The sequence below is a fragment of the Chanodichthys erythropterus genome, chromosome 12, assembly GCF_024489055.1.
Source record: "Chanodichthys erythropterus isolate Z2021 chromosome 12, ASM2448905v1, whole genome shotgun sequence".
Classification (NCBI taxonomy): Eukaryota; Metazoa; Chordata; class Actinopteri; order Cypriniformes; family Xenocyprididae; genus Chanodichthys; species Chanodichthys erythropterus.
In genome coordinates, this window is record NC_090232.1 from 59,356,458 (window position 1) to 59,369,659 (window position 13,202).

Consider the following 13,202-nt stretch of genomic DNA (forward strand, 5'->3'; position numbering starts at 1 on the left):
AAAGAAAAGCAATCTTACCGTTGAAGGATGTCTTGATCAGAAAGAGCAGGTGGGCCAGAACACCGCAGCAGAGGAGAAGAGTCCAGAACAAAGAGGAGAGGCCTCTATATATAGACATTTGAGGGGAATTCCCAAGGAGATGATATCAAGTGGTCAGATAGTCTATAAAAGGCTGGAACATGAAGAGAACAGGAGGGGCTGCTTCACACCTGAGGCTACACCTCCGACACCAGAACCAACTGATGATACCTCCATCGATGATATTGCCTTGACTGAAGAACTTTTCAATACTTATACTTTATTTAATTACTTGTATAGAATGTTAGTAGAATATATGTAATGTTAGTAGTATTAATGTAATAAATAAATGAACTTATAACTTTATAATTTTTAATTTAAGTTGTTGAACCTGAACAGACCACGGAAAAGTCTTCTGTCTGATTGTAAGTATTTTAAAAATGCTTACAATTTAGGTCAGATTTGACTTTCTTACCTAACCTGAGAATAATAAAAATAAGGTAAAGGTGCTTAGAGACGCATCACAAAACTATATATATCGTCTCTAACAATTATAGGCAAATAATAACAGAAAGAAAGAAAGAAAGAAAGAAAGAAAGAAAGAAAGAAAGAAAGAAAGAAAGAAAGAAAGAAAGAAAGAAAGAAAGAAAGAAAGAAAGAAAGAAAGAAAGAAAGAAATATTAGAAAAAAAGACAGAAAGAAAAAAGAAAGAGATATATTAGAGAAAAGAAAGATAGTAAGAGACGGAAACATTAGAAATAGATAGATAGATAGATAGATAGATAGATAGATAGATAGATAGATAGATAGATAGATAGATAGATAGATAGATAGATAGATAGATAGATAGATAGATAGATAGATAGATAGATAGATAGATAGATATGGACAACTCAAGTGCTCTCAAAGCGCGTACTCTCCCTGTTGTTCCTGAAATTACCGTATTTATACTAATAGGTGCACACACTTTTTTTGACCGTGTATTTTCAAACCGCGGCTGGCTTGACCGCATTTCGAAACTCTAGCTGCGTCTCATTTCAGAGGCTGCGTCCTCCAGGGCTGCATACATCATTAAGGATGTCTTTTTTAAGAAAAGTAACCATAATAAAATTGATGGTTATTCCTCATGAGGTGCAAAATGCTGTATTTTCTTTCTTACTTTGCTATCCAATGGTTGTTTTTCTTAAATGAGCCGGCCTCTATGACGTATACAGCCTTCAAATGCGACCTGCGGAGGATGCAACCTTCGAAATGAGTAGCCTGTGCAAATAGTTCAGACTATGTGCCAATATGTAGTTCATGCAGTGATATTTATATTTTATAACAGACCTATATCTTCAGATGTTTTGGTAATGGCATTTATTCATGCAAAATAAAAGGATGATAACTAGCACTTTGTGATTAAGAAGATTGAGTGAATGCAATACAACTCATCACATCAGCTTGTGCCATGCTTCTGGGTATGATATACATCAACCATATTAAATAGTCATAACTTTGAATTCAGCGTGTTTTAACTTAAACCTTTTTTTTTATTATTATTTTTTTTATCATATTTCAAGTTTCACTTAATTTTGTAGTATTGTAACAGTCACATTTCCAAATATATATGACCCACCTTCTGTCAGTCATACCCTACATTGTGTAGTTCCAACTTCCTCTTTGTTTTTGTTTCCTTTAAAGTTTGTATTTGCTGTTTCTGCAAAACTGGTTCTGTTTATGCTCTTGATCAGCTTGTGGGCATTGCTCGTGGTGGAAATCCCCGAGTTCATCAGAGTATCAATTTAATGAATAATGACATTCTTTTTGCATTAGAAGAGTAGCTTCAATCCTTAAAGCTTCAAGTCCTGAACAGTGAACTTGTGGTAGTGTTTCAGTCTGTAGTACTGTGTTTTTGTCTTTGTTGGTGAGTTTCCATTTGTATTTAATTACAATTTACAGATACAGATTGCATGTGTTGTCATGGTTTTCCAGGCTCTTTTTCCAATGACTAAAATGCATGTTTGAGCTGTTTTAACTGAAATTAACTTGCACTGATATCTTACAGTTTGTCTGTGCTATTGTTTTGTCTCAAGATGAATGCCAATAATGTTTTTTTTTTTTTTTTTTTTTTTTACTACTTAACCCCTTTCACAGACAAGGCTTAAATCTAGTCCCAGACTAAAATGTATGTCTGAGCTGTTTTAACTAAAAACATCTTAAAATATGTCACTGCCATTGTTTTGTCTCAAGATAAACACTTTTCTAAGGCATGTCTATAAAATCTACTTAAATAATTGAACTAAGGTCTGGGAGTGTCTTGGGATGTGCACACATCCCAAGTCACTCCCAGGAGAAAAAATATTATAGTAATTTGTAGTAAATACTTTAGTGCTTTTGAACCATATTATTAATAAAGTACTTGAATTAATTTGTTGTGGTAATTCTATAGTTCCTGTGGTAACATAACAACCATATTAATATAAACAAATTACTTTACCCAATACTGTACTAAGTTTTCTATAACTATAGGGTATATTATACAACAATATACATTACAGTTTACTGTAGTAAAAACTAAAGTAAACTAAAGTAAACAGTATATATTAAATTTTAACAGTTCACTATACAGTGTGCTGTAGCATTCATTAACAAGTGTTGTAAATACTATAATACATAGAATTTACTATAGTATGGTTCTAAAAAAACCCTATAGTATTTACTATAAATTACTGTAGTATTTTTTCACCTGGGCAGATTCACTCTCTCGATCGGGTCCAAGGCCAGGAGAGTGATGTCTACACAAAACGATCATTCAGTCAATTTGTGGAATTTATGGGACCGCATCAGTGGACTTCTTTCCAGCAAAGAGACAACACATTGCCCACTGTGGTTTGCAGCGCAGGAGGAGTGGGGATCACTGGGCCAGGATGCCCTGGCCCACGACTGGCCATATCTCTTCCTCTATGCCTTCCCTCCAATTCCACTTCTCTGGCCTGTCCTGAGGCGTGTGCAGGAGAGACACCAAATGCTTATTCTAGTGGTGCCCTGCTGGCCAGCAAAGCCATGCTTCAGTCTGCTGTTGGCCCTTGTTGTTGGCGACTGGTCCCCCGCAACCATTGCAAGTTCAGAAGGACCTGTTATCACAAATGAACTGGGCACTTTGGCACCCCTCACTGAGCAAGTTGAGGTTGTGTGTATGGCCCCTGGGGTTGAGCAATAGCTCTTGCAGTGTTCGGCTGGTGTGAGGAGCACTCATGAATGCTAGAGCTCCACTGACACTTCACACTTATACCAGTAAATGGAAAATTTTTGTTTCTTGGTGTACAGAGCAGTCTCATAAAGGATTAGTTCACTTTCAAATGAAAATTACCCCAAGCTTTACTCACTCTCAAGTCATCGTAGGTGTATATGACTTTCTTCTTTCTGATGAACACAATCGTAGAAATATTAATAAATATCCTGGTGCATCCAAGCTTTATAATGGCAGTCCCATTCATAAATGAATAATAAGTGATATACTAACATTTTATGAATGTTTTATTAATTCAGTTATAAATTATTAATGACGAATGAATCATTTACAAAACATAACTATACGTTCATAAATGATTAAAAAGTGGTATGCTAATGATTTTCAAATGTGTTGTAAGTTATCTTAAAATATGTGTAAATCATGAAATAAATCAAACAGATCATTAGTAGATGGTTGATAAGTTATTAGTTGATACATTATTAATCACTTATAAATCATTAAAGTAATTAGTAAAAATTGTTTTTTTTTTATCATTATCTCAATAAACAATTGTCAATAACAAATGAACAACAAATCATTAGTAAATGATCAGTATATGATTTATTAATGAAGTTGTAGGCTGGTCTGTGTTCAAAAGCACAAACATGCAGGTATGCTAAAGCATTATTTCTTCAGAACAAATAAATTACTCTTCTTAAGTTGATAAACATTTATAAATTACGTACAGTCAGGTGATTCCAGTGGGTTATGTTAAATCCTTTCACTCATCAGCATAGACTTGTGTTTTGTGTGGAGTGTGAGGGATCTAGTGATGGAATCATCCTCTGTACCGGTTTTACCTTCCACTGAAGCTCGCATCAGATGCACAGCAGTTAAAGACTCCATGTGTGTCTGAAAAGACCCTCACAAGGCAGCACTTACACTGCAGTACACACTACAAAGTGTTCAACAACTGTTATAGATGTTAACATCACCTATTAATCACTTATGAATGCATAGTCATGTTTTGTAAATGATTAGTTCATCAATAATTTATTAATGACTTATAACTGAATTAATAAAACATTCATAAAATGTTAGTATATCACTTAATTATTTATGAATGTATAGTCATGTTTTGTAAATGATTAGCCCATGATTAATAATTTATAAATGATTTATAACTGAACATTATTATAAAGTGTTACCTTTTGGTGCTGTTTAATGTTTGTGCTAGTAAAGTTTTAAGAGATTACAAGTCAACACTTTACAATAAGGTTGGTAACAAGTTTGGTAACACTTTACACTAAGGTCTCATTTGTTAACATTAGTTAATGTAATAAAAGCTTCAGAAGTATTGTTCATTCTTAGTTCATGCTGACTAAAGTAGTTAATTAATGAAACTTTATTGTAAAATGTTTCCCGAAGTTTTGAATCCTAGTGTTGTACATGGAATGGTACTTTTCTTGAAAATTTGTTTGTATTAATTCATGGGTTATGTGTGTGTAAGAGTGGATTGCTTCTGAGATTGTGTATGTGTGTGTGTAAAACTGGTGTAAGAACTGTATTTGTGATGTTTGCGTTGGGGGAGGTGCAACTCACGAAAAGGAGTTTGCAAGGTTGTTTGAAAATATGCTTTATTTTTGTAATTCCGCTAGGTGCTGCAGAAACTGCATACTTCACCTTTAAAAAAGCGCAGTACTGAATTCTTAGACCAATTCAATTAATGGCTTAGAAAGGCAAATAAAAGCCTATTTTGCTTTAAAATACAAAATGTGTTTTATTTTATATTGATGTACAAATTTACATGAAAAAATGCAGCATCTAAGTAGTAACTTGCACAGGAAATGGTAGATAATGGATATACACAAGACATGCACATCACAAAAAGACAAGAAAAATTAGAAGAAAAAGAGTGTGAACGTTCAAAGGCCTCTTATAGACTATAAAAGGTTATTAAATAGACATAAGCCACCCATCACAGTCTTGTATATTATGCATCACATAAAAAAAAAAAAAGATTGCCCGTTTCTTAAAATTTACAGTATGACTTCACACAATTTTTTCCCCAATGACGATCCAATTTAAAAAGAAGAATAAAAAAAAATAAAAAAAATCACAAACACTCCTGAAATATAAAAAACACCTGTGGTTGTTACTAAATATCATTAAGGCTGTATTCAAGCTTGGAGAGTATGTCCTACAAGACAAAAATTAATGGACATCAGCAGAACATTGCAATTTATGACTGAATTTATAGTTTCTGAATTAACTAGACATCAAAATGGATATAAGAAATAAAGATAGAGAAAGAAAGCATAGTTACAATACATGTCATTTTATATTAAGTCAAAATAAGTTTTACTTTAATTGACATTTTACCCTATGGAAATAAGGTGGCTGCTCATTTCCAAAATTAAGCAGAGGTTTTTTTTCCCCTAACAGTATTGATCCTTGCAAGCCATGGGAAGCATTTGGTCAGCCTTACACACAATCTAGGCACAAAACAGAGGTGATATTTTCAAAGAACAGAAAGTGCTTAAGAAAAAAGTTGCCACTGTTTTCATAATGTTTGTTGCTACTGTAAAACTTGTGTACGGTCTGACTGCACCTGAACTAAATGAGCTTCCTAATGTAGGCCATCATTTACAAGCTCTTTCATACAATGACTACATTATAATATAACACCACTGCTAATTGATGAGTCTAAATTACCATATTAAGATGCAGACTTTATTATTGCACAATTTCACTAATTGGTGAGGGCTGCATTATGCAATAACTGACCAAAATGGCTACTGGAAGACACCTCTGTGACCCCAGCCTGAGGCAGCATTCCCAAGCTATGGGTTAATTTTGATAAGTCCTCATTTATCACGAGGGCGCTTGCGAGTTACAAAAATGAGGACCCTGCGGATGGCAATCAGCCGGTCCTTAAGAGTGTTCATGGCAAGGATGGTCAGCTGGGCTTTGTTTTCCAGCGGCAACACAGCCAACAGCCACCAACACCACGCAGGGCCACTGGGATTCCCCTGAGAAAAACAAGACCAGAAACAAACATAAGTATTTATTAATTTTTTTTTGTATAAAAAAACATTACATTAACCTGCATATAAATGCGGACTACAGGAATTTTAAAATGTGAATTATACACTGCTATTTTACAGATAGGCTGGAGGCAAGATTACTATGAATGAGCATTTAGAAAAAATGTGAGTGATTCGGTGCAAACATTCACCTGTGGATCAGAGTCTTTCACAGGCAGCTGCCCAAAGTGGCTGATGATTTGGCTCTTCATATCATCTTTAAGTGAAGTGAACCAGGCCATGGCCTGATCATACACTGAGTCATGTAATTTCAGGAGCTCTGTCAACTCCTCTCCTTCAACCTGAACACAAACATACATTTTAGGTCAGTGTGGAAGACTGAGTAGACATTTTTCTCTAACTCTCTTTGACAAACAAATAATAAAACTTTCGGATTTGAACTTTCTTGCGCTCATAGAATGCAAAAATATTTCTATACCTTCTTATCCTCTAAATATTCAATCTTGGCTGTGTGGTATCCATCTCTCTGCCCATGACTAAGCACTTTGAAACGAGCAATGCCTATGGTGTCCACCACAGAGCGTCCATCAGGAAAAAACTTGACATCTCTCACCTGCAGCATACAGCCGTGGTCTGCAAACCTGTAAATCATAGACCTCACCCATTTAACTCCATGCCACATTAAAACGTTATGCACTTCATTCTGATTAGGGCCCAAGCAATGAAATTATATGTATGAAACTCTGAACACATATAATTCTTATTTAGCTGAACAGCTTTCATGCTTAGTCATAAGCTCCGCCCAAAAGGGAGTCAGCCATTTTGGATTTAGTGAAAAGTGCATGCGGTGAACTCTTTAAAAACTCCTCTAAGGGGATTCAAGTAATTGTCAGCAAACTCTGTCAGCATTATACCAGAACACTGAACATGATAGATTGCAAAATAGATTTTTGATATCTCAAATGGTTTGGCAGGGGTGTGGCGATACATTTATGGTGAAAAAAGGTTAAAGGGTTAGTTCATCCAAAAATGAAAATTCTGTCATTAATTACTCACCATCATGTCGTTCCACACTCGTAAGACCTTCGTTCATCTTCTGAACACAAATTAAGATATTTTTAATAAAATCCCATGGCTCAGTGAGACCTTCTTTGACAGCAAGATGATTAACACTTTCAAATGCCCAGAAAGGTTTTTTTTAAGACATATTTAAAACAGTTTAAGTGGTTGTCAGGCTGACAACAACAAACTTCTAAGGAATCAGCATTAGGGGGCGTATGTCGGTGAGGAGACAGAATGAGCAAGACGGAGATTTGAAAAAGAAAAAAAAAAAAATGCAGAAAGAGAGATGAGACAATACAAAACAGCTCAAAAGAATATCACTGGAATGAAGGTTTATGACTGGGCAAGTACTTTAGGACCAACGTTAATATTAGAAAAGCTTTCCAGCAATGGAGAGTGCTAAGCGGGGTGGCCTGAAAACAGACACGGAGGCTGCTTTGATACCGCTTCACACGTGAGTAAAACTGGGTTTGAGTGTCATTGATTGTATGGAGCTGCTGTGCTGTTGGCGACTAACAACAAACACTTGTTTGTATTTACTCCTGTGTACTGTACGTTCATTTTTTGTGCTTCCTTGTTGTTCGTCCATCATCTGCGTTTTAATTTTCGTGAAGCTTTTTGTTGTGCATCAGCTGTGATAGACATCCACTCTGGCACTGCATGTGTAACAGAGGCCAGATAGTGAGAGTTGAGCAGGTAAACCAATGCGCACAGATGACCGCTAGAGAATGCGATGTTTGGCATCATTGTCAGTGCACTCGCCTTGCCTGACAGCAGCAGACGGGCCGGGGTTCGAGTCCGACTCTGGGTGAGTTTTGGAGGTGGAGCAATGAAGAGAGGGGTGGGTTTGTTTGGGTTGATTTCAAATATCAACAATGTCCAACAGTGTTATTGAAAAAATACATACCCCACCTTTACTATTACAAAGCAAAGAGAATACTTTTTGTGTGCCAAAAAAACAAAAACAATAACTTTATTCAACAATATCTTGTGATGGTGGGTCATGTGGTTTCAATAAACGAGGCTTCGTTATGTCATAAGTGTTTTGAAACATTTTGAAATTTCAATGGTTCATGTGACTTTGGCAGTTTAATACATGCTTCAAACCACTGATTTTAAAAAAAAGATTCGTAAAGCTTTAAAGCTTCATGAAGCAGTGTTTTGAAATCACTGAATAAAGACTTTATTTTGTTTTTTTGGCACACAAAAAGTATTCTCATCATTTCATAACATTAAGGTTGAACCACTGTAGTCACATGAACTGTTTAAAATATGGCTTTAGATATGGCTTTAGTACCTTTCTGGGTATCTGAATGTGTTAATTAACTTGTTGTCAATGAAGGCCTTACTGAGCCATCAGATTTTATCAAAAATATCTTAATTTGTGTTCCGAAGATGAACGAAGGTCTTACGGGTGTGGAACGACATGAGGGTGAGTAATTAATGACAATTTTCATTTTTGGATGAACCTACCCCTTTAAGAGCTTGAGTACTCCGAGCTCTTACCTTAGCTGATTTTATTTATTTATTTTTTTTGCATTAACTGCTTTGTATAAAACAAAATAAGTTTTCATTATTACGATTGCCTTCTGTGGGGCTTCACTACAAAGTGACCCTTAAAAACAAAAAACAAAACACACAAAAAACAAACAAACAAACAAACAAACAAACAAACAAACAAACAAACAAACAAACAACCTGCAGGCAAGTACTTTATGGTTTAGGCTGGATTTGACTATACTTATCCAACCTAAATAATCATAGGTTTAAAGGTGTAAGATAAAAAGACACACCAAGTAACAGTACATACTTACAAACCACACTCTGACATCCTACACATGTATTATAAGTGTGTATTATAATTTATTGAACTCGCTTTATAGTACAGCAGAAGCAACAGAATGAAAGCCTATTTAAAAAAATAAAATTATATATATATATATATATATATATATATATATATATATATATATATATATATATATATATAATTTTTATTTTTTTAAATAGGCTTTCATATATATATATATATATATATATATATATATATATATATATATATATATATATATATATATATATATATATATATATATATGCCCATCATTTTTAATGTTATTATTTTAAAGTTTATGTAAAGAAAAAGTACATATTGATGCTAATTTTATTTGTTATTTGCTGGTTTTCCACATAAAACTTGATGAATTGACTTTTTGAACAGGATTCTGTGATAACCGTGATCATTTTGGTCACAATAATCATGAAATGAAATTTTCTCACATGAGAAGCCTGTTAAAGAAGAATAGGCAATCCAGGAACTAACTGGACTAACAGAGGCCAGAGATCGCTAACTATGGCTATTCAAAACACAAAACAATAAATACACGATTGAGACGATGAATGCATGTATTGACTGAATTTGCGTCTGAATAGCGCTCGCTCCGTGGGCGTGGCCGCATTAGCGAATAATGAGCTGAATCACAGACTTCTGACATGGCTCTCTTTTCATACAGATTACATAAACAAAGAAGGTTTGTTTTCGATTTGACTTACAAGTTTTAAAACTTGACATTTCAACGTTTTTTCAGACATAAGTATAATTATAAAGTTACAGTTCATTTTCTGAGAACTATCAGATTGGACTTCGTTCAGAGGGAGATGAGAGATCACGCATCATGTTAGTTTTCTTTATTTTTCAAAAAGCACAACATTTTGTTTTTATTCTGAGTGTGCACAAATAAAAGTAAATAATAAAAGACATTCTATAGTTTCAATTGATATATTACTTATGTCTCTATGACAAAAAATGAGTATTTTAAGTCTGTTTTGCTGCAATGTGAAAAAATCCTGCAAAATGCACCGGCGTGTTACCCGACTCCAGAGAGGTAATGTCTTATTATGCCGCTTTCATCATCGCTCAGATCGTCTTCAGAATCAGTGAGCGCTTATTCATAAGCATCCGGCTTGTCGAAGAAGTACTTCAAAACATTTTCGGTGTAACGGCCACGGTTCTTCATTGAATTTTGATATCAGCTAGAGCCGGCCAGAGCGCTGCATAATAAGCAGCCACGCTTCCCAGTATGGAAATACACACAGACATGACACGCCCCTACTGCGTGCTGAAATCTCCGAAAAACAAGCCGATTTCAACCTCAAAATGTACGCTTTTAAATATACCAATACTGCTATCTCAAACACGGAAAGGCTTCTTCATGATCTCAACTAACAGATTCTGCAAAAAAACGGAAATCACCAATTTTGAAAAAAAAAAAATGCTTCTTTCTCATTTTGCTGGAGAGTTGTGCTGCCGACTTGTGTCCCTGGTTTCCGTGACGGGTCACATATATATATATATATATATATACACACAGACATAAGTATAATTATAAAGGGTCAGCGTTTCAACGTTTTTTAAAATTTCCTTTTATAAATATTTTATACTAGGTACATTATATATATATATATATATATATATATATATATATATATATATATATATATATATATATATATATATATATATATATATATATATATATATATATATATATGTACCTAGTATAAAATATTTATAAAAGGAAATTTTAAAAAACGTTGAAACGCTGACCCTCAAAAACAAAACAAAAAAACCTGCAGGTAGGCAAGTACTTTATGGTTTAGGCTGGATTTGACTATACTTTGACTATAAAGCTCTGAATAGCATGTTAGACCTTGAAGTCCACTGTGATCTCAAAATTCTGGCCAGTTGATAATAAATATCAAAATTATCTGCAGGCAGTAGATCCATTCCTTATTCTATTTAGCACCCAAACTCTGGAACAGTCTTTCTAGTGTTGTTTGGGATATAGAAACACCCTGTCAGTTTAAATCTAGATTAAATCCCATCTCTTTAACCTAGCATACACATAACACACTATTACATTTCTATCATTTAAATCCTTTAAAGGACTGATAAACTGCATAAATTAGGTAATCCAGAACAAGGAACCCACAATAGTAACATGTAATATTAGTCTCTCTCATCCTTATCCAGAGGTTACAATAGTTAGCTGGATCCAGTTCGTATCCAGACCAGATGGTGGAGCTGCACCTAGAAACAATCACAATGCAGACCTGATTGTCAGCAGAGACCACTATATCTAGATGAGCCTTAGAGACAGAGCCCTGTGAAGACCTCAACGATATATATATATATATATATATATATATATAAAATATATATATATATATATATATATATATATATACACGTACATGTGTATATATATATATATATATATATATATATATATATATATATATATATATATATATATATATAGCATTAAAAATAAAAAAATTGGCATTAAAAAGCATTAAATTAGATTTAATGCTTTTTAATGCCATTTTTTTTTATTTTTAATATATAATATATATATATATATATATATATATATATATATATATATATATATATATATATATATATATATATATATATATATATATATATATATATGGGCATGCAGCAATTTGTTTGCTTCTCTGCTGCTACCCTTTTTGCTCACATATTTTAATACAGTCAAATTCCCAATGAAATGGTTTCATTTATATATTTTTCTGTTTTTGTTGTCAGACTATATGAAATGGTGACTGAAATGCGGTCCATTAAGACTTCATACAGGGCTCGACATTAAGCCTTGTCATTCACTTTACTGCATCTCAATGAACATTTTATCCATCCTAAATAGTATGTGACATTAGTAATATTCAATACTATTTAGGGCAGATAGGGTGGATAGTTTGCACTTTGGGATGCAGGATGAGTGTTGCTACGCTATGGTTCTGCTGTAAACTGTTGTATGAAATCAATGTCATGTTTTTAATGGGGATGGTAGCCTGTTTAAGAAAACAGCTTTCTTGGTCATGTGATATTGCTTAACTTAAAAAAAAACCTCCACATTTTGAATTTTTACAGCAGTATGTTTAACTGAGTTTCTTTTTGTGTGTACTTCGCTCATGTTTCCATTTCTCCTCAAGATGGTGCGCAAGCCTCAACAACGCAACTTTGTTATCGTCAGTAGCCTCCGGTAGCACTTTAATTTACCATTGGAAAGTACAGCAGTGTTTATTAGTTTACATGTACATACATGTCAGGTAAGTAAAATAAAGTGCTACCGTATAGCTACTTTGTACCTATAGAGAAGTGTTGGGTATATCACTTACTTATAGTGTCCGTATATGGTAACTAACAGACACATTACTGTACTTACTAATGGTATTTACATGGTAAATATTTTGTACTTACAGATAAGTGTGGGTAATAACAGGCACTTATTTATGGTAACTTTTAAGACACATTACTGTACTTACTAATTGTGTTAAAATGCTTAAGCTTATTATTACAAAGGTTAAAGAGCTGGTAATTCCTATGTAATGTTTATGTACAAGGGTACACGTTATTTTACAGTCCTATTTCCATGTACTTACTATGAACGTACTAGTGAATATACCAGTTAGTTAATGTGTAAGTTACACCTAGTAAGAGCTAGTAATTCCTATGTAATGTTTATGTACAAGGATGCACTCATTCAAATGTCAATCCACTGAAACACGGCATGTCGCAATCTGTGACGAAGCAGGTGAGACCCAATGAGTGTTCGATATCAGTGCCATCAACCATGTCGTAACGCTTCTTGAGGGTACTTTCAAATTTAAATTATAATGACTATTTTAATGTATAAAAAGTACACATACTGTAAAATAAAGTGCTACCCAAACTCCAGCTGGCCCAAAACGCAGCAGCTAGAGTTCTTACTAGAAACAGGAAGTGTGACCATATTAGCCCGGTTCTGTCAACACTGCATTGGCTCCCTATTAAT

General features: G+C 34.0%; 1 protein-coding gene across 1 annotated transcript in view; it reads right to left on the reverse strand.

Annotated features, from left to right (window-relative positions):
- Positions 1-4,950: 4,950 nt before the first annotated feature.
- The window catches only part of lonrf2 (LON peptidase N-terminal domain and ring finger 2), a 169,013-nt gene continuing 160,761 nt past the window's right edge, over positions 4,951-13,202 (reverse strand). Inside the window, exons 10-12 of the mRNA XM_067404428.1 lie at positions 6,758-6,920; positions 6,471-6,620; positions 4,951-6,264 (exon numbers count right to left, since the gene is read on the reverse strand). Of these exons, the coding sequence (XP_067260529.1) occupies positions 6,100-6,264; positions 6,471-6,620; positions 6,758-6,920 (478 nt within the window). The 3' untranslated portion in view covers positions 4,951-6,099. The remainder of the gene's footprint in view (positions 6,265-6,470; positions 6,621-6,757; positions 6,921-13,202) is intronic.